The sequence below is a fragment of the Micromys minutus genome (genome assembly GCF_963924665.1).
Source record: "Micromys minutus genome assembly, chromosome: 3".
NCBI lineage: Eukaryota > Metazoa > Chordata > Mammalia > Rodentia > Muridae > Micromys > Micromys minutus.
This window is the reverse complement of record NC_137972.1, coordinates 74,476,171-74,503,300: the sequence shown is the minus strand read 5'-3', so window position 1 is coordinate 74,503,300 and position 27,130 is coordinate 74,476,171. Positions and strand designations below refer to the sequence as shown.

Here is a 27,130-nt window from a genome sequence, read left to right as displayed (position 1 = left end):
GTTCCAGTGCTGTCTGGCTCTCCTGGGCCTCTGCCAGTGTTCAGATAGTATTTCCCTCCAAATTTACCCACCAGGCTGGCGATCAGATTTCGCTTATCAGCTTTTTTTTTTTTAATCCTTACAAACTCTGGCTTGTTAAATGAGAACCCTAAGAATTCTTTTCCAAAAAAAAAAAAAAAAAAAACCAAAAACAACAACAACAACAAAAAAACCCAACAAAGCATTTTCCTTGGGAGCACAATCTAGGAGCCTAAGATCACTCACACCATAGGCAAGGGCCCTGACGCTAAGCTACATACCCAATGCACCCCACCTGGGTTCTAGCAAGAGGCAGTTTGGGGTGGGGCCAGAGAGGGTACTTCACGGGCTATGCTAAAGCTCTTGTGTAGAAAAGCTGACTGGCCTCTGGCCCAGACAGACAGACCAACTACCATGCCCAGTAAAGACCGAGCACTCGACTTAGGTGTTGGGCCTGTACACTTGAGATGTAAACTCCCCTGTTCGTGAGGGCAATGAGTGGTGTGGTATTTAGGAAAGAATTCTTGTGGGTTAAGCCTAGGGGCCTGAAAAAATTCTAAGCCTGAAGTATTTTTTTGGCAAGTGTCATATAGCACTTTCATCAGATGGGGAACGAAGGGCTTTTCCCCTGTGCCTGGCTTTTCCACAATCTGTTCTGTGTGTGGCACATGCCAATGGCCTTGCCACCTAACTGGACACTGGGGGTGAGGCCCTTGGGTACTGATAATGCAAAAGAGTGGGTGTATTGAGCTCCTTCCTCCCAGATCTGCCCACCAGGCTTTCTTTAGGAGCTTCTGGCTTTGTTTGTTTTTTTTTAAAGCAAGTCTCTTGAACATTCTCTCCTCACATCTGGTACTGAGGTTGCATGTGGGGTGGGCCTAAATGCTCTCTGGATTTCTCTTCTGGCTGACCTTCCCTCACGTCTTCTCCCCAGGCTGTGTGGACCCTTCCCCTATGAAGAACAGACAAAGTGAATGCGGGGGGGGGGGGTTTGGGGAGGCTCAGAGGGCTAAATGACTTGTCCAAGGTCACTTACCTGAGACTTCAACTTGGCTTGTGCTTTCTGGCCTTAAGGCATTTGGGACCAGAAATAGCATCGGGAGCAAAGCAGACCAAGGTATATGTCTTGGCTCTGCCCTTGCCAGGGCGTGCTGTGGGTGTGTGCATCTCATACAGTTCTTAATCTGTCCAGGGCGTGCTGTGGGTGTGTGCATGTCATACAGTTCTTAATCTGACCAGGGCGTGCTGTGGGTGTGTGCATTTTATACAGTTCTTAATCTGACCAGGGCGTGCTGTGGGTGTGTGCATGTCATACAGTTCTTAATCTGTCCAGGGCATGCTGTGGGTGTGTGCATGTCATACAGTTCTTAATCTGTCCAGGGCATGCTGTGGGCGTGTGCATGTCATACAGTTCTTAATCTGTTTGGGTCCCTTTTCACTGGGTAGGGTTTCTTTTTGTTTTTTAAATGGATGACACGTGACCACAGTCTGCAGTGAGTCTGGTTTTGTACAGGTCTGTATAGTGGTCCTATTGGGGTATGTCACTGGGCCCTAGGCTGGGTGCTAAGAAATGCCGAAGAGGTTAAAGGTTGAGTTGTGGCTGGGGCTCCTTAGCCACACTGGCTTGGATGAAGCCACTCTGGACCTCAGACCCTCTGCCTCTCCAATTCCGTCCTAGGAGACAGATGTGAGCCTTCTACCCTGTAACATCAACAGACCAACCAAGTCCTTCTATGGCTCTAGGTGAAGAAGAGTCACCTCAGTCACTGGGAGCCATGGTGGCTAATTGAACAGCTGCATCTCACAGCTCACCCGATTCGGACACACACCAAACATCCAACCACCCACCTCATCTCTCCACCCCACAAGGACCAAAGTCTGTTTAGAAAATGAAGTCCAACAGCTCATCTAAAAGAAAATAACAAAACGAAACCAACTTTACTTGCATTGAGCCATTAATAAATAATTTACAGTATGTACATGCGGCGGCACTCCACACAGGCCGCAGACACGTGGACTCGGCGAGGGGTCCCCACTTCCAAGCAGAACGTGATCAAACACAACCAAAATAAAGTGCTTCAACGCTTTTACTTCCAACATAGGGATAGCTAAAAACCAGCAGGGAGGAGGAGGGGCGGAGCTCACCCCTCCCAGCTACCCATGTGGTTTTGGCAGGGGTTGGGACCTCTGGGAGGGAGAGGCAGTTCTGCAGCCTCCTGGCCAGTGTATAGAGAGGTCCCAGGGGTGGGTGGGGGGAGCAGCAGAGGGCTGCTATAAACATTGATTGGGTCTAGGGTAGGATCTGCAGGGACGCTGACTGGGTAGCCCAGGGGGCGGCTGTAACATTGTGCTGATCCCTTGGGGGCCTCTGGAGCAGCAGCAGAGATGGGAATGGCTCTGGGCTCTGTGGATGGACTGTCGAAAGAAAGTGAGGCTCCCAGTGACAGGCCTTGGGCTGCGGCCAGAGAGTTGAAAGAAGGTTCTAGAGGGAGGAGAGGACCTCTTAGATGATGCTCCCCCCAGTCCCCACAAAGAAATGCAGATGAAGGGGTCAGGGAGTGGAGCTGCTGACCAGCAGCCAGAGAGATCTAGGAGGCAAGTGAAAGAGAGCTGAGGACAGGGCAGACCGGCTGGCCCTACTCACTGGGTCTGCTGCTCATGAGGCCCAGGGCCCCTCTGGGAGGCTCTGCTGATGGGGGTGGGGGATGGGGTGGGGGGGTGAGGGGTAGGAGGGGCACTGATGGCAAGGAACAGGAGGATCACGTCTCTGTTGAAACATTCAGAACCAAGCACTTTGATTTGTTAAGTGCAATGGGAGAGGGGGCAGAGGGTGGAGTCAGAGATGGGGATCTGAGCCAGGGAGAGGTACAATCTAGACCTCAGGCCAAAACACACCCTCCCTCCAACTGTGGGGCTTTCCAGGCAGGTGCCTGGAAGTGGTACCTCAAACACATCCACAGTAGCTGGATGCACAGAACAGCCTCTGCTTAGCACTGGGTAGGAAGGTACCAGGAGGACACAGCCTACTGGCTACAAGGGGACACTGAACAGGGCCCTCTGGGGATAGAACCACATAGATGCTTCAGCCCTACTGACCTCGGGTCTGGTGGTGCCCCCATGGGCTTAGCGTGTGCGAGTGTGCTTTGTGTAACAGTGTGTGCGCGTGTGTGGGAGGGTACAGGAGGCCCCAGAGTGTGTACGCAGCAGTCAGCCGGGCCTGTCTCAGTGCATGTGAGGGTGTGGAAGGAACCCAGTTTCTCAGTGTCTCTCTGGTGATGGGGGCGGGACTTCAACTTGGGGAGCTCTGGTTCACACATTCACATGGTGGGGTCAGGCTGGAGGGAGTTTGCTCCCCTCACACAACTCTACGGTCACAAAAACACAGCATCAATCACCACATCCTGGTCGCGTGCACTAATCGCGAGGGGAGAGCTGCCCCACGCCCTTAGCCCCGGCCAAAACACTTGAGGGCTCTGAAGGCGCCATGTTCAGGCCATCAGCCAGAGGCAACCTCTGCAGAGTCTGGGTCACAGGAAGCCCACCTGCCGGGCTGCAGCCTGATGCTGACTTGGACCCTCAGACAGAGAAGCCAGGGGCAGGAGCCCAAGGCTCGGGCGGAGTCTATACCCTTTTTTGTATCCTACGTGGTCAACGTCTACCACAATACAGGCAGCAGGACCAGAAGTGTGACGGTGCCAAGGAACATCTGGGGGGACAAGGGAAATGCTGTGGCGGCCACAGCACCTGGCAGCTCCCGAGTCCTTTCAAACAGGTGCAGCTTGTCCTTGTTGGAGTGCAGCATCTTCCCATCCTCCAGAGCGTAGTAAGCGGCCAGCGTGAAGTTCACATCGCCAGTCGTGAGGAGGTCGAAGACACAGGCCTGGTAGTACAGGTCTTCTACAGGCAGCTTCTCCTTGCACTTGGCCACCGCTGTCTCATACGGAAATGTCTCGGGGACCACAGGAGACGGGCTGGCGGCCGCTGGCCTCCGAGGGCTTTCAGCATTGGCCCGGAAAGCCTGGAAGTCGATCTGCTGGTTGAGGGGGCAGCCCCGCAGGCAGAGGTAGAGGCCTTGGCTGTCGCGGTCCTCCACAGCGTTGACTACCTCCTCGGGCATTCGGACGGCAAAGGTCAGGTAGCGGCCCACCTGACGTACCACAATGGTGGTACCGATGTACTTGGCCTGGATCTCCACATGCTGGCCTGACACCTTCTCTGTGATCTTCAGGCTGTTGGCTCCATGTTTATCTCCACCGTTTTTGGAGCCGTCGGCAAAGGCAGACGGCAGTTCATCCATCTCAGCTTGGTATACCTTCTGGTCCACACACTCTTGGAAGTTCTTGAAGATGATGGTGAGCTATGGGAAAAGATACAGAGGGCAGTGGATCAGGGTGTGGGGAGATGTGCCTTAGAGATTTTAGGGAACTGGGAGGCACCCCAGGATGCTGTGGACCCCCCCTTCTCCATGATAGTCACAGCTCAATACCAACCACACTCTTGTACACTTAATATTATTTTTTTTTTGTCCTTAGTCTACCAGAATCAGGCTAAAAACTGCTCCCTCAAACATCAGACCCCAAATCTCATGCTTGGGAGCTGCAACTGGGTTAAGGACTATGAGGTTGATGTATCCTGGGTTACCTGCATGGGTCCCAGGACAATCACAGTGTCTGCAGAAATGATTGCTCAAGGGAGACATGGCCACAAGGAACGGCAAAGTGACTAGGAGTAGAGAAAGCAGCCACAAGCCGAGGGACTCCAGCAGCAGGAGCTGGAAAATGGGGTAAGGAGCGGCCTGCTGACACCTTCTTGATATTGGATGGAGCCCGGAGCATGGAGCCCGGATGGCTGTGATGCCCAGAGAGGAATGGACTGTCCATGCAACGGGAGAAGACAGAGATCATCACCCCAATGCAGTTGGGGGTGGGGGCAGGGAGGTTATTTCCAAATGGAACCTACAGGGGGATGGGAGGTGGGGGAAAGAGCCTGGGCTGAGCCAGTCCTTAGAACCACGGCCTCTCCCTGTGTTTGGCCTTGCAGGCACTGCAGTTGCTGCTCTTAGTCTCCTGGGGTGACACCCCCAGTCTCACAGCTGCTCAGAGCTCTGCAGAAGCTTGCCACACAGCCACCAGTGGCAGAAGAGGGTGGTTCTGGGTTTCTGACCTCTAGGGCAGTGGTTTTCAACCTGTGTGGGTCACGACCCCTTGGGCAAACTTCTATCTCCAAAAATATATCTACATTATGACCCATAACAGTATCAAAATTTCAGTTGTGACGTAGCAACAAGTAATTTTGTGGTGGCGGTGGGGGTCATCATAACACAGAGGAGCTGTGGTTAAGGGTCATAGCATTAGGAGGGTTGAGAACCACTGCCCTTGGGTCCATAGGGTAGGGGACTGTGTAGCCTTGGGAAGGGGCTCAGTGTCATCCTGGGTGTGGTGTCTGCCTTCCAGGAGGATGGATGCACAGCTGGAGACATGAACAAAGCTGTGGAAGGAATAGATACCTTCTAGCTAGCTGGTGGGGCTCCAGAGGGGATACTGACCCCACTGTTACCCCAGCAGATCTGCCAGCTTAAGGGACCCAGGCTGCTGACGGGTGGAGCCTGGCTGAGACTGGTTGCTCTGCTGGGATGCTCAGGCGGAATGTGGGGCAGCAGAGAGCGCCAAGATAACGAGAGCCTGAGAAGGCTCACGGGGTCAGCACCATACTGCAAGGGCCAAGGAAGCCTCTGGTCCAGTAAGCACCGGACCAGGAACCAGAGTCTTTGCTTAGATGGGACCAGAAGTGGGAAAGCCGAAACCTGGGTTTAGAGCCAGCCAGGAAGGCCAGATGTGGGGCCTGGGGATGGCAGACAGTGCCCAGCTGAATTTCCAAGGTGCCACAGCTGCAAAGAACCCAGGAGGCCCAGGTGAGCAGGGTGGCCGAGGGCCAGGGCAGTGGAGCCTAGCAGCTTCTGCACACCTGCTGAGCAGGCCCAGAGTTTTCAGTTTCGGGAGGAGCGCCTCGGCTCTTTGCTGCCTTGTTCTGTGAGTCCCCCATGCTAACCAAGTGGTAGCTGGTGGCACCCAGGGGCCCTGCGACCCAAGAAGACCCGAAGCCTTGACTTCTCACTATACCACAGACCCATAGGCAGGAGGGGGGAAGGAGATCAGTAGGGTAGGCTACATGTGACTCTTGGGGGCTAGGGTATTTCTGCCTGTTTTAAAAAATGAGTTTCTCCCTTCATAGAAATACTAGAAACCAAGCCAAATCGAACAGAACCATTGCCCCAAACCCAAACCAAACCAAAAACATTATTCTGACATCTTTTTAGATTCTGCTTGTATAAAGACAATACAGGCCAAGCGGTGGTGGTGTACTTCTTTAACCCCAGCACTGGGGAGGCAGAGGCAGGCAGATATCTGAATTAGAGGCTAGCCTGGTCTGCAGAGCAAGTTCCAGGACAGCCAGACACACAGAGAAACCCTGTCTCAAAAACCAAACAAACAAACCCCAAAACCAAAACAACAAAGTGCACACAACCTGGGCCGGATGAAACTATTTTTCTTCTTACTTTGAAAGAAACAAGAACCTCCCCATGGCTATTTCAGCCTGGGGTCAGAACACAGTGTGATGACTCTATTGCTTTGTGGGAGGAAGGACTGTGGAGGGTGAAGTCCCCAGAGTGTGAACCTAGTAGGCACTGGCCACTCAGTGTTTTAAGACTGAGACTCTATTTCCTGTTTCCCTCCCTAGGGCTCCCATTTCCAGCCTGCACCGGGATGTCAGCAGAGACTGGAGCCTGTCTCTGCTGCAGAGCCATAACATAAGCCTTGGACCGCATGAAGATGCAGCTACTCTCGGCTTCCTGACCTATAAAAATGGCGACTTCATACGCAACAGAGGTGGCCTGGCCAGGGTGGTCTGGGAAGTGGGTGGTCCTGCCACTGGGGACATGGCAAGGTGAGGGACACTGGTGCTCTTGTTTGGTGTGCAAGGCCACACAGACTTGGGGAAGGGGGCTCCTGCTCTCCGAGTGTCAGCAGTCTCCTCAGAACAGGAAAGGCTGGTTTGGCTTGAACCCCCATCTCTCATGGAGACAGCCTCCTGGAAGGCTGACAGGCTGCCTGACTCCTTGGCACTAGTGCCAGGGACCACAAGTAACAACATGAAGGGGGCCTGTCGAAAGCCCAGAGGCCTGCTGCCAACCCACCATGGATGAATGACTTTCTGCTTTTGGTATCCTCTTTTTCAAAGGGGCCCCTGGACTTCACACACACACACACACACACACACACACACACACACACACACACACACAAAACTGTGTAGGGGTAGAGAGAGGGAGTAAGGGATAGAGGGAGGGAAATACAGAGGGAAGGAGGGATAAAGGAAGGGAGGGAAGGGAATATGTTAATGATGTCATCTGAAGCTGGGGGTGGGGTGGGGGGATATAGGAGGGGGCAAGAGTTCATGACCCCTGGAGGTCACTGACCTGAGCAAATGAAGTAAATAGTGTAACTGGTTTCTGAGTACTGGGGGAAATAAACAAGGGTGAAGAGGGTGGGGGGTGTAGAAGAGTTGAGTTCCAACCCTCAGTTTCTTTGCCTGTAAAATGGGCACAACCAGCCAAATGGGGAGGAGGCCTTGGAGTGGGAAGCTGGCTGACAAGTCTGTTCTTCTGTAGAAAACCTTATCTTGATTGCCCTGGAAGATAGAGGGAGGGGCAAAGAGGGCTAACGCAGTACTCTGGGAATGACCAGAGGCCCTGGGTGACACCCTGTCTGGATGGTGCCAGACTTCTGCATGCAGCTTTTACAACAGCAGGTAGGAAGGTTACCAGGGGGTAAGCTCAGGGTAAGGACCAGGTTGGGGAACTAGGTTGTTTCTGGGAAGTCGGGGTGGGGGTGGGGAGGGCTGCTGGAGCTAGAGCAAGATCCCCAGAGACTACCACTTTGTGGATGAAAGTCTCTTCCATTGTTGCTTTCCTGGGGCTCTGTGTTACCCATTCCTTCACGGGGGGACTCCCATGGTCCCAGGGGTCAGCTCAGTGGCAAACCCTACAAGTTCCCCGAGCAGAGCCAGGGTCAACAGCATCTTCCGAGCACCCCATGTTGGACTCTGGGAGCTGAGTCCGGGAAGACATAGCACGGCACCAAGAGGCTGTTATGAGAGACTCCATGTTGCTGAATCAGAGAGCACACCTACACACGGGAGCGAGAGGCCCCGAGAGAGGCAGAATGCCAAGGCACTGGAAACTGGTCACTGAGGCAGCTCACCTGGGGACCACAGGGCTCCCAGTCTGGTCTGCGTTTGGCTTGGCTACAGAGACCAATAGAGTCACTGTTTGGTCTCTAGCAGAGCCAAGCTGATGGGGTCTGAGAGTTTTCTGCCTGCTGTGATCAAAAGTCTGGGTCACAGAGCCTTGAAGGGCTGGTCTGGTCAAGCCCTGTCACCCAACCCCATACCGTTCTGGAAGTCTCCATGCTGGCCTGGGTGGGGAAGGCCTCCCATTTTCCCTCAGGCAGTTCTTTGGTGCCCAGAGCCCTGCATCATAGGTAGAAGGAGTGAATGAATCACAGAAACACAACTGTGCAGGTATTTAAAGCCAGGCACGCTATCTCCAGTATATTACCAGTTCCAAGGTGGCAGAGGTCAGGCCTCCCCAGTCATGCTGAGCTCTGTGTCTCCCCGGTCATGTACAGCTCTGGTCTCTGTTGTCATTGGTGACCACACGTCCCTCGATCAAGAGGAGCAGCAGCCACTTGCAGGTCCCACCCCTTTTGTATTGTCAAGTCTCCCCTTGTGCCCAGATGCCAGCCCCCTGGAGGCCACAGCATGGGGCAGGGAGGCTGGGTCCCTTCCAGAGCCATGTCTGTGGCTGCAATGAGAAGCCACCGCCTCTGGCTCCCAGGATTCATTTATCTTGGCTCAGGGGAAGGAGGGTGGTAAGCAGCTGAAAGCTACAGGAAGGTGTTTGGATCCTTGCCTGGGGTACCCTTAAGTCTTCTGAGGGCCAGGAGAGGGATAGGAAGGGGAGAGGAGGGAGGGCTCTGGCCATGGATCTGCTGTCTGTTAGGCAGCATGACCTGGTACTATGAACCTAGCCGGGCAGGCATGGTGAAGACCCGTGTGTTTCAGTAGAAGGGCCCAGAAAGAAATCCTTTGGGAGGTCAGGCCACCAGAGCAGAAGGAAGTGGCAGGGATGGAGAATTTTTCTGGCTGCCAGGTCACCTCACTGTCCTCTTCTAGGGTGTGGCAGACAGAGAAGGAACAGAAACAGCCTTGTGGGCCAGCCTGGCCCTGCCTAACATGTGGTCTTCCAACACACATTCCTCCTGGGGAAACAGACCTACTGTTTCCTAGCCATCCTGGAAGCCCTGGGGGACTATGGTGACAGGCAGACAGCGCAAAGAGGCCAGACATATGCCCACTGTCTGACAGCACAGTCCCCTCACCTCCATAACTTAGCTCCTGTCAAGTCTGAGGTCACTGGAGACCTTCTGCCTTCCCTAGCAGAAGCAAGCAGGGGAGGGAGGATCTGGGGTGGGTAGGAGTATCCTCCTGCCTGAAAAGTGGGGCTCTTAGCTGTCTTTGGCACTGGCCAGTGAGCAGGACTTGAGACCTGCCACCCAAACACCGAGCCCATCTTGGAGAAAACAATCAGCGGCCTTCAGTGGTTTCCATGGCAACCACTCAGGAGCTGTCCTGGCTGAGGTCAAATCCTAGTGTGGTATTTCCCACCAGCTGTATTTTGGGTGGGGAAGTCCCCTTGCTTCCTGGGACCTCCTGTTTGAAGCTACACTAGGCAGTCAGGGCTGGCCCTGGGAGGAGTGAGAACTTCTGGAGAGCCCCCAGGGTGCTGTGAAGCTTGTCCACACACCCCATCTCATGGCTCCCATTTCAGGTGTCCAAGGCTCTGTCTGCCTCTCAGCATCCAGATAAGTCGGAGACACAGGGCAGGGCCGTCTCATCTCACAGCTGTGGCTCTGCTTACATTGAAACTGCTGCATGGCTGGTTTGCTTGTTTACTGAGACAAAGTCTCACGTATTCCAGGCTCCTTTCACACTCACTATATAGGCAAGAATAACTTGGAGCTAATGATCCTCCTGCTCTGTGTCCTAAGGCCTTGTCGCGTCTTGTGTGGTGCTGGGGACTAAATGCTAGGCCAGCAATCTCACGACTGAATTATATTCCCAGACCCTACTGAGAACTTTAAAAAAATAACCCACGTCCAACCTCATCCCAGAGACGCCGTGGTCAAACCAGCCAGGGGTGGGGTATGCACGCTGGAGCTCACTACACCTTTAATAAGTACCGTAATCCTCCGAAGAGAAAGGCCACCAGTTCAGAGAGAGGAACACAGACCATAGACTCCTCTGATTGTTTCTTTTTCTTTCATGGTTTTTAGAGACATGGTTTCTCCATGTGGCCCTGATTGTCCTGGAACTCTCTCTCCCTCTCCACAGACCAGTCTGGCCTTGAACTCAGATCTGCCTGCCTCTGCCTCCCACGGGCTGGGATCAAAGGCACGCACCACCATCACCTAGCCTTTGACTGGGTCGTAACATCAACCCAATCTGCGGATAAGACTATTCCAAAGGCTTGGGAGTGAGTGTTTGGGGAACACTTCTTAACTTTGTATTCATGTGTGTGTTTGTATATAAGTTAGGTCCATGCACATGCGGAGGCCAGAGGTCAATAAGGACGCCTTCCTCAATTAATTCTCTGCTTTTTTGAGACAGTCACTCGTTGACCTGGAGGTCACCGATTCAGCTAGACTGGCTGGCCAGTGAGCCAGGAGCTTTCTGTCTGTTTTCCCGGGACTGGGACTATACAGCACACGCTATTGCATGGCTGTCCGTGTGGCTGCTGCTGACCTAAACTCAGTCCTCACGCCTGTGTGGCACACACTTCACCGACTGAACTCTAAGCACTGTAGTTTTAGAACTTTAGGGCTAGTAGGAAATCCATTTCACACCTTGGCCTGTGCCGCATCACACACTTGTACAGGAGCACACATATTGGAAGCCAAGGTTCTCGAACACTTGTCCTTACGGTACCCAACCCACTTAGACACCGTTTGATATCTGCACCATGCTTGGATAGTCTTGCTCTATTTTGCCTAATTAAAAAGTGCATGTGTTTAGGGCTGACCACTTGGGGCTGGATAACATGTTACTTCTGGAGAAGACTGACTAGCCATCTCTCAGCAGCTACTGATTGACTATATATACAAGCAACATTAAAGGGACTCAGTAGGTTATATACATGTACCATATAATACAGACAAGCAAGTAAATCTATATATTTTATATGGTAGTTTCTGATACCAGGATAGGGTCTCACGACTCTCTCCTGAGCAGCGCCTGTTTAGTCTGAGAAATACCACACCAGGGGCAAAATCCAGAACATTCCTTTCTAAACCATTTGTTTCTTCATTGACAGTGGTGCCAACAGTGCCATAGTGTGACCCTGCAGGCGTGGCCCAGCCTCCCCAGACCCCCTTACCTTGCTGGTGGCAGTGGCAGCAGAGCCGGGCAGCACCGGTGTGTTGGTGACTTGCACGTTCAGGTAATTATTGTCGATAAGCGGCCAGGCGCCTTGCACCTTGCACGTCTGGAAGTGGTCTGTGAAAGTCCTGAGGTGTGGGTCCCCAAAGAGGCCGCAGTGAGTGTAGTTGGGGGCAGCCGAGTGCTTGTGAAAACTCTTCTCATAGTGGCAGATCTCGGGGCTATCCGAGCGCTCCTGGCTGTCCCCGGCTGGCGGGAGCGTGCGCACTCGTGGCTGTGAGGTGGGGCCATCCTTGGAGCAGTTGTGCTGACTCATGAGGTCCTCTATGCCATGGACGGCCGAGTGGTAAGCCAGGTCGCCCCGGCAGGTGCGGGCTGTCCGCCGCGTGCACAGGGCGTAGGTGCGCAGGGCCGCGCAGAACTCCGGCAAGTCGTCAGAGGCAGGGGCGTGGCTGCCGGACGACGTAGCGCTCCAGAACTCAGAGTTGCACTTGAGGATCTTGCAGGGGGAGATGGCTATGGAGAAAAACAGATGGGCCATCATGTTGGGACCCTTTCCTACAGATCTCTGTGGGTGATAGGTGCGGGGAGACCTCACCTAAGATGGGGCCACCTCTAATACATGTTCACTGGGAAGTGAACTGTGAAGTAACTTGCCCCGTCTAGCCTTCTTCGGCATGGCCTGCTATGGTTAGGAGACACGTGGGCCAGATTGCAGAAACAGCATTTGTTTTTCGGGACGTGGTGATCACTGATCAACCGTCCTTGGGCAAACAAAACAAAACCAAAAAACCCCAACGCATAAGAAAGAAAAGAAGGCAAACAAGATACTCTCTTACACTCCATGGTTATCTCCAAGAACTCCAGCGAAAACAACAGAAATATGATCGGAATTTAGATGCTCCTGTGCACCCACTCCTGCCATTGTGAGACCCCTGAAGCTCTCCACTTATTCATTTGAAACAGGGGGTCACAGTAAGATCTACTGTGCAAATCTGCTGAATGTTAAATGAATTATCTCACACAGCCACGGGGCCAAGAGCCTGCTCACACACAGCAGCAGTGTAGACAAGCTCATCAACCCATGCATCCCCCAGCTCAGAACAATGACCTTGTGGACGTCAACCTTTCCTGGAGGATCTGTCCTGTGATTCTGAGGACCCACCAACCACAGGTCTTGGACCTCACTCTCCACAAGTCCCGTCTCTAGCTGACTAGCTCCAAGAGACAGCTTCTTAGGCTGGGCGGGGAACACGATCAAACTCAATCAATGTTGGCTGCCATGACAACCGTACCACATCACAGAGGACCTGGCTTCCTTGGTCATCTTTCTCTTGCCTGCAGTCTGGGAAGCTAATGGAAAGGGAAGAGATTCCTTTGAATTTGCTTACATGTGGAAACCAGAGGACATCTTTGGGGAGTTGGCCCTTGTGCTGTACCTTGTTGAAGCAGGGTCTCTGGTTGTCCTGCTATGTTCCCTACCCTAGGCTGGCCAGCCCATGAGATTCTGGCAGAACACGCCCCCTCCCCTGCATCTTTACTTCCCCTTCTCTGAGGTGGCACATTGGCATCACAGACCTGTGTGTGACTATGAAGCTTCTCGAATGGGTTCTGGGGACTGAACTCATGTCAGGATTGTATGTCAAGTACTCCCCACTGCGCCATCTTGGCAAACAAAAAGTTACAAACCCTGTAGGAGAAGGCCATGCCCGAGAACTGAAGTTCTAACACACTCACCACACGTTACCACGTGATGTCTTGTATCCGAACATGAGCAAGCCATGCTTCTCTGGGCTTTTAGATTTTTGCATACAACCTATGGGGGCCACGAGTGTCAGGGCATGTCTCCCTGAGCAGGATGAAAGTTTCTATGAAGCCTCAGGACAAAGGAGTCGGAGGTCCAGCCAGAAGGCTGAGTGAGGGTCACAGCCCAGTGCTGCCCAGGGAGGTGTCTGAAGGGAATGAGATCTTGTTCCAGCTACTCCAGGCTGGGCCGCTAACTTGGATTGTCACCTTGGAAAATTCAATTTGTTTTTCTGCTGTCTAGATTTTCTTATAAAGTCAACCTCCACAAGGAGTAAAATCTTTGTGGGCAGGCTGATGGGAGCAATCACTCATCCCAGCAGGGTCCCTTGGTCTGCAACCTGTGCCTGCTGATCTCTTGTGGGGCTCTGACCTACTTTGGGGATGGGACGCTTGCAACCTTTTCATAAAGGCCAGGCCACACACCTGAGTTGTGATGGTCTGAATGAGACTGGCCCCACAGTCCTTGGTCAATGTCTGTGAGACAGTTTGGGAAGGACCAGGAGGTGCAGTCTGTTTGGGAGGTGTGTCACTGGGATAGGCTTTGGGGTTTCAGAAGCCTCTGGCAAGCCCAGTGTGTCTCCCCCACCACTCCCTTGCTCCCCCCCCCCCCACCTGCTGCTTGTGACTCAGGATGTAGCGCTCCAGCACCATGCCTGTCTGCTTCCTGCCATGGTGATCCTTGGTCATGGTTCTTCCCAGCAATAGAACAAAGTCATGAGCATAGAGAAGTCAGCCTCCATCTTGAGACTCAGCCTTCAGGCTCAGACACAGGCTACCTTTGCTTGCGATACCGCTCGTAAACAAGTCCGTTTTGGTAGGTACCTGTGAGATTCGCTTTTCCTTTTAGTTTGAGGAGACTTACGTATTATTTGTGCATTAGGGAAAATATCTGATAGAAGGCAACAGTCTCCCCATTTTGATAGCTTTATGTATACACTGAAGAAGGCTGATGTGCATTAGACTAGAGCCAGGCATGGTGGCGCTGTTCACAGTCTTTGTACCTGAGAGGCAACGACAGTTCTTCTGGCCCTACTTCCAGAACCATGAGGAAGTAAGTGGGAATTGTGTGGTGCCCTTACGTAGCCTATACTGACTGATAGGGAGACTGAAAACAAAACGAACCCCCCACCCCTCCTTCATTTCCTTCCCGGATTCTCTTTATAGGCAGCTGCTGTCAATGGGGACATCATCTGGCCATGTATCAAGGGTCTAGGCAGATTTTGTTTCACATACTCTGTTCCTCCTATCACATCATGAGAGCCTGTTCCCAGGGTGAACCCGGCTTGGCATGATCCCCTTGGCTCTGCAGAAAGCCAGGATATTGATCAAGAAGTGGCAAGTAAGCTCTTGCCTCTCTGCCTGGAGATTCCTGCCCCTCCTGCTTGTGTGACCTATGCCCCAGTGTGATTCAGGGCACCCATTAATGTCCCTCCCTCCACTAGACACATCTTGGAGGATGGAACGGCCAGAGGGCTAGCTCCTAAACCTGACCAGTCTGTTTTGTCCTGGCTAGGGAGCAAATGAAGAAACTTTGGATTCTGTGCAAGAAAGAAAAGTTGGGCCCACTTGTAATGTCTCCACTCAGAGAGACTCAGGGGAGACTTGCAAACAGCCAGTGACAGGTTTTTGTCACAGGATATACCTAGTTAGTCTCAAAAAAAAAAAAAAAAAAAAAAGATAGGGACCACGCTTAGTGGGCATTTTGGGTTTGGGGCAGGTTTTCAGGTCAAACCAAAAGTTGTGTGAGCCATAGTCATGCAATGGGGGTGGGGCAGGACTAGAAGTGCTGACTAAGCAAAGCCTGCAGAACTCAAGAAAGATGCTCTATGAAAGAGAAGTTTGTGCTGTTAACTCTGTTCAACTGTCATGACCACTACTAATGTGACCTGAAGACCCACCATGCGCCAGATGTGTGCACATTGCCTTTAACTCTGCCACGATTCCAGGACTTGCTGTTCCCCTTGACAGACAGGCAAAAAGGTGCACAGGCCCTGAAAGGCTTTTTCTTAGGTTCCTTGACACAGGCAGGATGTAACCACAACTCTCTGTCCCCAAACTGCTTTCATCTTGGGCCCTCACTATTACCCCCCGGGGGGGGGCAGGAATTTTTACCTTCATTTTACCAGTGGGAGGCCTCAGGGGGCGGAGCTGCCCTGAGTCATAAAGCCTTAGACAGCACTGGTCTTGGGACTGCTTCTAAGGTTTTCTTTTTCTCTTTCTCTATGTGGGGGTATGCAGGTTTTGTCCCTCCCCACATTCGTGAGTGTGTGTATGACAGTGTGTGTGTGTTACACAGAGGTTGATGGCAGGCGCTCTATCTTATTTTTTGAGACAAGGTCTCTCTGAACCTAGAGCTTGCGGTTAGGGCTGGACTGGCTACCCAGCAAGCCCTCAGGCTCCACCCTGTTCACATGTCCCCAGAGCTGGGGTCACAGATGTGCGACACCATGCCTATTAAGTGAATGCTTGGGCTCCCAGCTCAAGCCCTCAAGTTCACATAGCAAGCACTTTATCTACTTGGCCTCATTTCTGTGTTTTTCAAAATGCACTCCAAACCTTTCCTCAAGAAACCATCCGAGATGATCAGTTCCCCAACGTCCCCTGCCTGGTTCCGTTGTCACAGTACAAATTGATTATGTGCCCCATGCTTTCGGCAGAAAGGCTTGCAGGGGACTGCCAGACACAGATGTTGCTGAGAAATGACCTATCTCTTGACTCTTGAGAGTTCCTCTGCTGCCAGACCCATAGCTCTGAGACCTTAAACTAGCCTTGTGGGTCCTCACGGAGCTTCAGAAAAAGACTGAACTCTCCCTCGGTGGAGCTCAGAGCTCAGAGCAAGGCAACCGTTTGCAAGATGATACTGACAGTGATAAGTTGGGGCCAGAAGTGGCTGTGCCCAGTGAGTGCCCTCTGCTACTTCTTCAGATGGTAACCTGACTCTGAGGTCTGTCTGTCTGAAGTGATATACATACAGTTGTCCCTTCTTAAGGACCTTGGGGAGGGACCTCAAAGACGCCAAGGCTGGACTGTCCTCATGGGCTGTAAGCTGAGAGGCCCCTGCCCTCTACTCTGCAGAGGCCTCAACCTGCACCCCATGTCCACTGCACTAAATCACCAACTGCAGGCTGCTTAAAGGTCAGGAACCTACAGGCAGCCTGGCCTGGCATCAAAAGCAAAAGCTGCAGGGTTCCCTATCAGAAGTCCCCAAAAGGCTGATTTATTTATGTGTTATATATTTTTCTTTTCTTTTCCTTCCTTCTCTCTCTCTCTCTCTCTCTCTCTCTCTCTCTCTCTCTCTCTCTTTTTCCTTAAAGGAAGACATTCCAGGCAGTAAACTGGGACTTCTGAGGCCAGTGTTCATACACACACTGCCTCAGTGTGTAACACATCTTACAGCAGCTTGTGTGGACAAGGGAGAGCCAGCCTTTCTTGAGCAAGTCCTGACTGCTTTCTGTTTGATGGAAGGATGTTCACTGCCCACAGTGGCAGGACATGATTAGAAGTTCAAACATTTTATTTCTTTTTTTTTAAAAAAATATTTTCGTGTGTGTGTGTGTGTGTGTGTGTGTGTGTGTGTGTGTGTGTGTATCCGTAGCATGTATGTGGAGGTTTGAGAACCATTAGGCGCCAGTCTCCTACCGAGTGGGTTGTGGGACTCGAACTCAGGTGGTTAGTATTGGTGGCAAGCCCCTTCAACCTTCTTAGCCATTCAGCAGTCCTGTTATTCTACTCCTAACCATTCTGGGGCTGAGGAAGCTTCTGGGGCCCCTTGACTCTCACTACCTGGAGAATTACCTCATCGCAGTGCAAAGGTGCCTCACAGAGCCTGACAGTCTTCACAAGCTCGCCAGAAGGCACTGTGTGCTTTGCAGTTTGTTTTGATCTATCGTTAATCCTCCAACATCGAGGATTAGCGATTATCCTGAGAATGATACCTGGACCAATAGAATCCAGGGGCCTGCACAGTGGCCCTGCCTGGAGTCACCCGCAGGAAACCCCATGTCCTAAAATCGCTAGAGCAGAGAGGGTTCTTTTTGTCCTGGATGCTTCCAGCTCCTTCTCAGGGCGTTCCTTCTGTGCCACATAGATCTAGGCTAAAACCTAACTGCCCCATATTTGGTATTTGATGGACAAGGAGGCGCCCCCAAGGCTTCCTTCCTGGTGCTACCTTCTCTGGCATGATGTTGCAGCCACTCCTCTGAGAAGTCACCTGCTTCATTCAGGACCTCAAGAAGGTGGCTTCCTTCCATCAATCCCCCCATAAACAGACCCTCCTCAGCTTCATCCTGTCTCCCACTTACTCCGGCCTTCTATCTCCTAACCATTCCGGGGCTGAGGAAGCTTCTGGGGTCCCCTTTGACTCTCACTACCCTGTGAATTGCCTCTTGACAATCTCCAAAGATACCATCCATGTCTGCATCCAGACTGAGATGAAACATTCCGGGCCCAGCCCCGCCTAAGCACAGAGTGTGTTCTGAGAACAGCGTTCACCCTGAAAGTTATCTTCTGAGATTTCAGATGTCACGTACACCCCCAACTATGTCCAACTCCGTGTGGTGGAAATCTGGGACTCCTGTGTATCCAGGGTTCGGGGAGCATGAATTTCCCATAGCTAGCCACTCACATTTTCAAGGCTGAGCTTCACAGCGCCTTCTGATAGCACTGAGCCACGCGGCTCAGGCTCAGATGTCATTATTTTTCTGAGGATGGCAACCCCTCAGGGAGGCAGAAAGGCAAAGCAAGATCTGAGAATACTAAAAGGCCCTGCGCTCTAGCACGGCCAGAGCTCCGTTTGTTCTCCCGTCCTCCTCGGAGCTGTTAATCAAGCCCAATCTTTCGGAATAATAGCCTGCTTATTACCACCCTGTTTGCATGACAAAGCATCCCAATAAAACTTATTTTGCCGGGACCCAGAGGGGGTGTGAAGGATCAACCCTGAGAAAGGAGTCTTAGGAATTCTGTGAGGCACTCCGGGGCCAGAGCCCAGGAATAAAGACAATGTAATTTGCCACCAAGAAAAGCCCAATAGACTAATAAATTACCCGAGTGCAAAGGGATTAGATCAGGTTTCAGAGACCTAGGGGAGGGGCAGGGTAAGAAAGGAGGGAGACAGCACTGCCTCCTCTTAAAGACATAAGGCTCGCTTAGAACATGAGCTCCGGGGTCAAGACGTTTTCAGCTCTGCACGGTGACTGAACTGATTCACTTGCTCGGAGCTCTGGCTCCTGATGTGTGCTGGGAACTGGGGTGAATGCTGTTCTCGGAACACACTCTGCCTGGGTGGGGCTGGCTTTACAGATTCTGGAATGCTTCATCTGAGTCTGGATGGAGGCATGGCGGTATCAGCGGAGACTGTCAAGAGGCAAATATTGCCCAACTTCAAATCACTGCCCTTTGCTGGTGGAACAGGAACCCTTTAACATCCCCAGCCCCTCCTGCTAATCCTGTCACCCAGATAGTCTGCCACCAGGGGGCACTAGATAAAAAACGGAAGGTGTCCATGGAGTCCCCACTGCTGGCTTCCCACCAGGGCCCTTCTCTCCTCTGACCTCTAGCTGCTTTGCTGTGAGGGGCTCTGAGGTTCTCTATAGGCCCAGCTCCTTCAGCTCCTTTGACACTTGGGCCTCTGAGGTAGAAGCTGTGTCCTCCTGTGTGCCTTGGTAACCCTGTCTTTTGGAGCCAACTTAGCTCCTTCAGTGGCACCGCCCAAGGGAGTGGGAGGGGAGCTCACTTTCCTGGCAGGCCTAGGAATGAAGGGCCTGCCTGATGTCAGCCAGTGGAGAGCTCCGGCAGAAAGGCCCCAGTGGCAGCACCAGCCCCAGAGCTCCATTTTACTGAGCAGTGTAACCTAAGAAGCAATAGCTTCAATTAGGACACAGGCGGGTGGAAGAAAAGGAGGGGAAGCTGCTATAAGTTCTGTCTGCCTCAGGGGAGGCCAAGTCTGAACTCCCCACTTTCTTTTTCTTACTGCCCACCTAGTTGGGGAAGTAGACCCTAGACAGGACTCTGCAAACAGGTCACACTGCAATCCTGAAGGCGGTGGGGAAAGAGCACTCAGGAGGGAGCCAACTGCCCTTACTGAGCAGGAGACCCATGGGGGGAGTCTAGGCTCACAGTGATGAATCGTGGTGTACGTGGGGATGGAGTGGCGGTGTTATGGGACGAGAACGGATGCGGGAGGCTCCCAGTTGGCGTCACTCCTCCAAGAATTTCACTCAATCATCCTGGCGTAATCACCCAGGTGTTTGGCCCCAGATACTGAGAGGGACACACCCAGCAGGTGCTGCGTGCACAGCCTACCTCACTTAACCTATCACAGCAGCCACAAGGGATCGCTGCTCTTGTGTGACATTCCAGGGCCAGGCGGCCTAAGGGCCCCAGAACTGCCACTTCATGTCAAGGTGTCTCCTACCCCATTAGCTCTCCTGGGACTTGTCCAGCTTCCTTCAGAGTTTGGTCAGCAGGACAAGGCTGGGGGCAAAAGGGAGCTCTGGGGGAAACCTCAGATGACCTAGGAAGAGAAGGCAGAAATGTCGGGGAGCTGGATCCTGGAGAGTGAACTCAGCCTACCTAGCACGGCTGAGTGCCACCCCTAGAGCTGAGGCAGGACAGTACTGCCTCCCCCGTCACACCCTGCCAAGTCTGCCCTGCCTCAGCTCCCACACATGCCAAGTTGTTGCACCCTTAATGACTGCCAAGGAGAAGGGCACACCTCAGCTTTCCAAACAGGCCACCCTCCCCCAGCTCCCACAGGACTTCTTCCTCTAGCGGGAGGCCACAGGCAGCCTGTCAACAGAAGGCTGAGAGAAAGTCTGGGTAACAGGGGCCCATAGGGGTCAAGCAAAGGGGTAAGACCCTCACCCCAAGAACACCCTGCTTTGGAGAGAAATAAAACAGCCATGGCTGTGGGCTCGAGAGAGGGTCAGTGGTTAGGGAGGTAATAAAGGTTTTCCCAGGGCAACAAAGCTGCAGGTGGGAGAAGCATGAAGCTGGGCTCACACCTGAGGACAGCTTTACAGGCAGACTTTGCCTCCAGCAGTGGAGGTTTTCCCTGCTCAGCTGCAGGTCAAAGCAGGTCAAAAACGCCATTGAGAAAAGATAAAAAGAAACAAAAACCCACCGTGGGGCATATTCTCTCTGTCCCTGTCTGCCATCTGAAGGTGCTGAAGGGCACAGGCCAGGCTGGTACCCAGGTGGGAGGCACAACCCTGAACTCCTTTCTATGTGGGATGGGCTTCGGGGACAGCCCTATAGCAAGTGTCTAGGTGTCCTAGCACACGGAAGAGGGCACAACCAGTCATCAGTGAACTCCTGCCCGCGTGCCTCCCTCTTCTGAACACAGAGATGGAGAATGACAAAGGACAGAAAAGGCCTTTGGGGGCCCGAGAAAGCACTGAGATGCATTGTGGGAACTGAGTTCTTTCTTGCCCCAGCATTCCCTTCCCCCCACCCGCATCTTAAGGCTCACCCTCTTAACAGCAGAGCTTTGAACAGGCTACACAGCGGATTTAACAACCGTGTTTACCCCAAATCTGGAAAGGGCAAGAATCTGGCATCTGCCATTGGGCAATGCGTGGTAACTGGCTGTGTGTAACACCATGCAAACTAACCTCAAGAATGGTGGTTTCTGAGGACCCAGTTTAATTGAACGAACTACTGAAAGCTCTTGGTACCTGTTGGCCACTCAATCCACTGAAGAACCCTTAAAAATGATTATAGTCCTCTGGCAAAGTGTGGTGGTATCATGTTTTGAAGTATATCGTGGTGGTATACTGTTAAATGCTAACTAGGGGTCGTCTGTGAGAGAACAGACTTTTGGAGGAGCTTATTTATTTATTTTTAAATTCTTTTTGGTATTTGGATTTAAAAAATGTCTACTGCTTTTATAATCTGAAACAATATTTGGGAGAGATATGGGGTGTCTGGGGGGGGTGTTCCTGCGGTCTTTGTTTTTTTGGAACAAAAGCCAGAGTCAGAGTTTTGTTTTTTAAAAAAGCAAAAATAACCCTTCCCCCCCAAATACTAATGGCTTTGTAGCTTCTAACCCCATGATGGACATGCTTGGGGGTATGGGGGAGGAGGGGAAGAGGAGCAGAAAATAGGCTCCGCCCCTTAACATACAGAATTGGAGCCAGAGAAGACAGGAACCCAAGACCCAAGAGTCCAAGGACCCAAGGGGACTCTCAGCCCTGTGAAGCTAAGGTGGAAGGTGTCTTGGGAAGCAAAAGTCTGCATGGATTACATGCACTGAATCTGAAATTTGATCGAGTATTAATCAAGTACAATTTGGTCAGGGGGAAGGGGTGAGTGTTCAACTCAGAACTGGGTGGTGCAAGACAAGGCACAGAGCATCGAATGGGAAAAGGGGAATGAAGATGAAGAGGAGGGGGCTGGGATATGCTGGATCTTTTGGGAATGAGGTTTAGGCTAGAAATCAAAGATGCCCCTCTCCTAGATGCTGCAAACAGGGACCTGGAGATCCTGAGTGTGGCCCATCAGGCCTGGGCTTGGAGTAGGATGTGGCAGGAAAAGGCAGAGGGCTCCCAGCTCTGGGCGAGAGGACTACAGGGAAACCATTTTGCAGGGAAGACTTCATGTCCCCCGGTAGAGGGCTCCAGACACAGGTGGGGACAGGATGCAATACCTGGTGTGTCTGGGACCCACGAGACATGTGGGGAAGTCCTGACTTTCAGTGTGAAATCTTTTGCCTCTGCAGGACCCCAGTCTCTGTCCCCCATCCCAAGCTTTATTTGCGACATTGGGTTACTTCGCTTATGCCTTCCACTTTCCAGACAACCTTTCCTTTGGGCAGCAGGGTGACTACTAGCAGTTCTCCCCGCCTTGCAGAGGTTCCCCTTCCCCCAGAAAACCAGAGAATTTCCCCCTTTCTCCCCAGTTCACCGTCGGAGCCTCGGGGGGCCATGGGAACCCTAGGAGTCGATATCTGTACTCTCTCTGCTCGTTTATACCCTAGCTGCTGGTCACCTGCCTGCCTCTTGTAATTGAACATCTTTCTCTCCCCTCTTCTGTAGGCTCCCCACCCCCCCCAAAATCACAGGCTAAAATCTAATCCTCAAAGCAATGGTATTGTGAACAGGATCCAAGACTTTTGGAAGTGTTTACATCATTGGAGTAGAGCCCTTATGGAACGGAGCCCAGAGAGCCGGCTTTCCATCCCTTCTGCCTCGGAGGGGCTTGGTAACAAGGCACAGGACAGAAAGGTCCTCTCACCAGAGGTCCCTCATCTCTGATTTTCTAGCCTCCACAGCTATAGTCAACACATTTCTGCTGTTTGGAACCCTCAAAATCTATGGTCTTTTGTTATAGCAACAGAAACTCCTAAGTCCAACTAAGAGACATAACAACCAACCATACACAAGAAGCAGGCTTACGGGTTACACATTCTTAGATAGCAGTTCTCACGGAGACAGCCTAGTCTCTGTGGCCATGCGCAAGGATTTAGATAATTGAGAGAACCTTCGTTCCTCTAAGCCTCAGTTTCTCCCACTTGAGGGCGAACACTTCTACAACAGGTATAGCTCAAAAGCATGAGGGAGGGGTGAGGAGCTGGCTGAGCAGTCACGAGAACTTGCGGCTCTTGCAGAGGACTGGGGGTTCGGTTCCCAGCACCCACACAGGGTAGTTCACAAAACCAAGTAACTCCTGTTCTTGCAGCTCTTCTGTTTTCTTCTGGGCTCTTGGGGAACTTGTATATATGTGGTGCACATGCAAACATGCAGATACACACACATTCACACAAATAAAAGTGAATGGACATTGAAAAAAAAAAAAAAAAAAAAAAAAAAACCCATGAGGGAAAGAAACAAGAAAGGGAGGCTGCATGAAGCTCCCTTACAACTAGCCCTTCAAATGAAGCACGCACCAGGCAGCCCCTCCCCCATGCCTTGGATGGGTTTCTCTTAGAAGTCTGTTTAAATAAGCTACAATGGTCTCACAGCTTAAAATGTATCTATTTACTGTGTGCTGAAGAGGATGCTGCTATTTGTAGAAAACTCTTTTAAGAAGTTTTTTCCGGCCTCTCCTCCACCCGCCCCCTACCTGGGTAGATACAGCTTCTAGAACAGTACTCACAGCCCCCCCCCCCCCACCAGCCCTTTTCGATTCAACAGGCTGAAGGCCTCTATCAGAAGGCTGTACTGAGGCAGGGACTCGGGAAGTCAGCCATTGATGTTGGGTAAGTACACGTAAACACTCAAAACACACAAACACTCTCAGTCTGGCAAAGTGAAGGCATCTTTCTCCACATAACTATGTCCAATTTAATTTGCACCCCTGCTAACTCCTGGCAGCTATTCAAGTAGGCGAGCTCTGAACAAACCTAGGCTTTCACAGGGCTGCTCGGCCAGTTTCCACCTGTTTTTGAGGGGAGGGGGGGTGAGGCCATGGCTTTTTTTTTTGTCCTGAATGTCCACTCACTGTCTACTAGAAACACAGGCTTTCTGACCTCTATTTGGGGGCATCCTGTTTGCTGGACCAACATGTCAGAGCCTGACAGTTCATCTCTGCTGTGGGAATTACACATCTAGCTCTTCCCCCACGTAGGAAGCTGTCTTTTTGATCCAGGTTTCCTGAGCACCCACATTCCTGAAGGCCTGGGTGTATCGCTGGTGACCAGCGGCTCAGTTTTCACAAAGGTGGGCAGTTTTGACTAGGTGCAACTGTCAAAGGCCTCTGCGAAGGAGAAACCTTAGCCAGTTGGCAAGACCACAGCTCAGCTATCAGCTGTATCTGCCAGGCTTTAGTTACCAGCCTTGAAGCCAAAAAGAAATGGGTTTCTTGGACAGGAGAGTGGCGGAATTTGAGTTGTGAATTATGTAACCCCTCAATGGGCCTCATATTATGCTGCAGATACTTTAAAACAGAGACGAGTTTTTAAGACAAAGAAATGAACGGGAAGACTATCACGACCTCCCCACCCCTAACCCCACCTAGCCCTTTCCAGCCTCTTCCTTCCCTCTTTCCAGCCTCAGAGATTAATAAGCACTATATCTTTAAGAGCAGGAGGTGTTGTTTTAAGAGCCCTGGGAGCCCCCCTTCTCAATTTCAGCTCAGAGCTGAGATCACATCCCCCAATGCAGCCAAAGGACAAAAGCCATTTATCAACCCATCTGATAAAACTTCCAATGAGCTGGATCTTTATCCAGTCCAAACCAAGATGAACACAAATGCAAGCTGCCACTTCTTTGAAATTCTTTCCACTCTCCTGTGGTTTGAACTTTAGTATTTTAACTCTTGGAAAGGGAAGGATAAGTGGTTCTCAACCTGTGGGTCTCGACCCCTCTGGGGGTCCAGCAATTTTTTCATAGGGGTGGCCTAAGGCCATCAGAAAACATAGATACTCACATCACAGTTCCTAACAGTAGCAAAATTATGGTTATGAAGTAGCAATGAAATAATCTTATGGTTGGGGGATCACCACACCATGTATTAAAGGAACTGTATTAAAGGGTCACGGCATTAGGAAGGTTAAGAACCACTGATTCAGATGAAGAAACTTGGGTCTCAAAAACAGGAGAGTGTGTGTATGGGGGAGAGGGGGGGATCATTCCCCCTGCTGGAACCACTGTGGGGTTTTTTGTTTTTAATTTCCAAGACTTACTGAGTATGAGGGTTCTTGGGAGATACTGACACCCCTCCGAGCAGGGATCTATCTCTTCAGGAGGGAGCTTCAGAAAAATGATTTAGAAAGTCTAGGATGCTCCTGGGTCTGGCAGCTGCTGAGGGAGCTGAGATGCTTTGGTTAAGAAGGCACTGGGGACACTGCAGCCCGGCTGAGACAAGAGGGTAAACTGACCCTTACCCCAAATAGTGCCTGATGTCTTTGTTGTGTGCTCTCTGAGAATGCCAACCTGCAGCCAGGCCTAGCCTGGACTGACTGCCCTGCGCTGTCAGTTCCTTGAAACCCAGTTGGCTGAAGAGGAAATCAAAACAACTCAATCCCTGTCCCAACTCAAGTTCTTTCTTGCAAATCTCAGCTGCGCGCAGAGGTAACACAACCACATCTGGCCGCGCAGTGAGACAAGCCGGAGTTTTTTTTTTTTTTTTTTTTTTTTTGCTCAGAGACACGTCTGAACCCCACAACACAATGGAAAGGAGATCCCGCCTTGCACGGGGGACCATTTGGTCGTGACACTGTTTATTTGTATTTTAAAAAGGAGAAAAAACGGGTGAAACGCGTTTAACTGGCCGTCTCTGACTCTGAGCAACATGAAGTAAAAATGAAATAAAAGTTTTACGAAACATTATAAAGAAATCAGACCGGGGATTTAGGCTCCGTTCATCTCCCCTCCCCCCAACGGGGAAAAAAAGTAAAGAAACCGGAGCGTTTGGGAAGAACAAACGCTTCTCTGTGGAGTTGGTCTCCCTTCCCCCAACAAAAACAAGAGGTCCGGGCTCGGAGGAATTTGAAAGCAGCGATCTGCCAAAAACATTGTGAAAAACTATGGGGGATTCATTGGAAACAGATGGGCTTTTTCAGCTTTAATTCTGAAATTCTCTCGCTTTCTGGCACAATAAAAACAAACAGGGGAGCGACGCAGAATGTTATCAAACAGGAATTAGCACGTCTGAGCCCGTGTCCGTGGGCTTTCCCGCGTGGGCCAGCGTGGGGGCGGGACGGGGCGGTCGGGGACTCGTCTGGGACCTCCCCAGCGCCCCCAGCTCCACCCCTGGGCTACGGACAGGTTTTGCAAACTGGTGGGCGAGATGGAGAAAGTGCTCCTGGAGTCCGAGCCTCCTTTGCAACACCCAGGAGAGGAGGCGTTCAGGGAACCTGATTTCTCGTAGGGAGAGAAGGGGGGCTGAGAGGCACCCCGGCTCTGCAGATCTCCCCACCCTCTCCTGCCCTTCGGGACTCGGTTCCCTCACCTCCAGGTTTCCACTGACACCCACATCGTCCTCCACAGGCCTCGGGACAAAGACTCATAGAAATGAAAATCTTGGTCCCCAGGAGGGCTGGCGAACTGGGGCCCCCGACTGGCGCGGGGAGGCCCGGGAGCGGGACCGCTCAGCTGTCCCCCCACCCCCCAGACCCAGGAGCTGTGCCTTACCTGCGGGGAAGCTGCAGAGAAGTAAGGCGAGGGTCGGCCACAATCCCAGGGCTGAACGTCCTGCCCCTCTCCCCATACCCATCCATCCAGCTCGGCCTGTTACCACTAGCCTCTCCCTGGAAGAAGTTTAGAAGAAAAGGAGGGAGAAAAAAAAAAAAATCAATCACGCTGCGGAGAAGAGGCAGCCTAGCTCCGCCGGCGGGAGCAGCGAGCCGGGAGGCCCCGGTCCACCTCCGCCACGGGCGCCCCGTGTCCACCCCCTCCCCCGCGCCTCCCGGCCCCGCCCTCGCCATCCATCACTCGGTTCCCCGCCAATGTCCCAGCGGCCCCGCGCCCCGCCGCCGCGCGCCCCGCCCTCCCGAGCTCCGGTTTCATCTTGGCGGGCGGGAGGGAGTGAGGAGAGGCGGCTCAGGAGGCCGGGCCGGTGGCCAAGGGACCTGGGGAACCAGGGGCCCGCGAGTGCCGAGCGCGTCCTCCGCTCCGATCTAACCGCCACTCCCCACTCACCCAGGTGGCTAAGGCGCTCAGGACAGGAGGAGCTCAGAGAGCGCCTTTAATCCTCCCCCATCAACATCCCATTCAAGTTAGAAAGAGCTTGCAGACAAACTCCAGCCTCCCTTTGCCACCAGACTACCGCCCCAAAGCCTCCACCAACACCCCTTGGCTCGTGTCCCTATTTCAGATGCCTGCCGGTGCAGAAGACTGAAGAGCCTTCTCCGGAGTTGTCAGACTCTGGGGCA

At 52.2% G+C, this 27,130-nt stretch overlaps 1 protein-coding gene across 3 annotated transcripts in view; it reads right to left on the bottom strand.

Moving 5' to 3' along the window:
* Positions 1–1,927: 1,927 nt before the first annotated feature.
* The window catches only part of RGMA (repulsive guidance molecule BMP co-receptor a), a 42,658-nt gene continuing 17,455 nt past the window's right edge, over positions 1,928–27,130 (bottom strand). For all 3 annotated transcript variants that reach the window (XM_080913767.1, XM_080913766.1, XM_080913768.1), the window contains exons 2-4: positions 26,391–26,506; positions 11,513–12,030; positions 1,928–4,375 (exon numbers count right to left, since the gene is read on the bottom strand). In XM_080913767.1, coding sequence (XP_080769893.1) covers positions 3,674–4,375; positions 11,513–12,030; positions 26,391–26,506 — 1,336 coding nt within the window. In that variant the 3' untranslated portion in view covers positions 1,928–3,673. The remainder of the gene's footprint in view (positions 4,376–11,512; positions 12,031–26,390; positions 26,507–27,130) is intronic.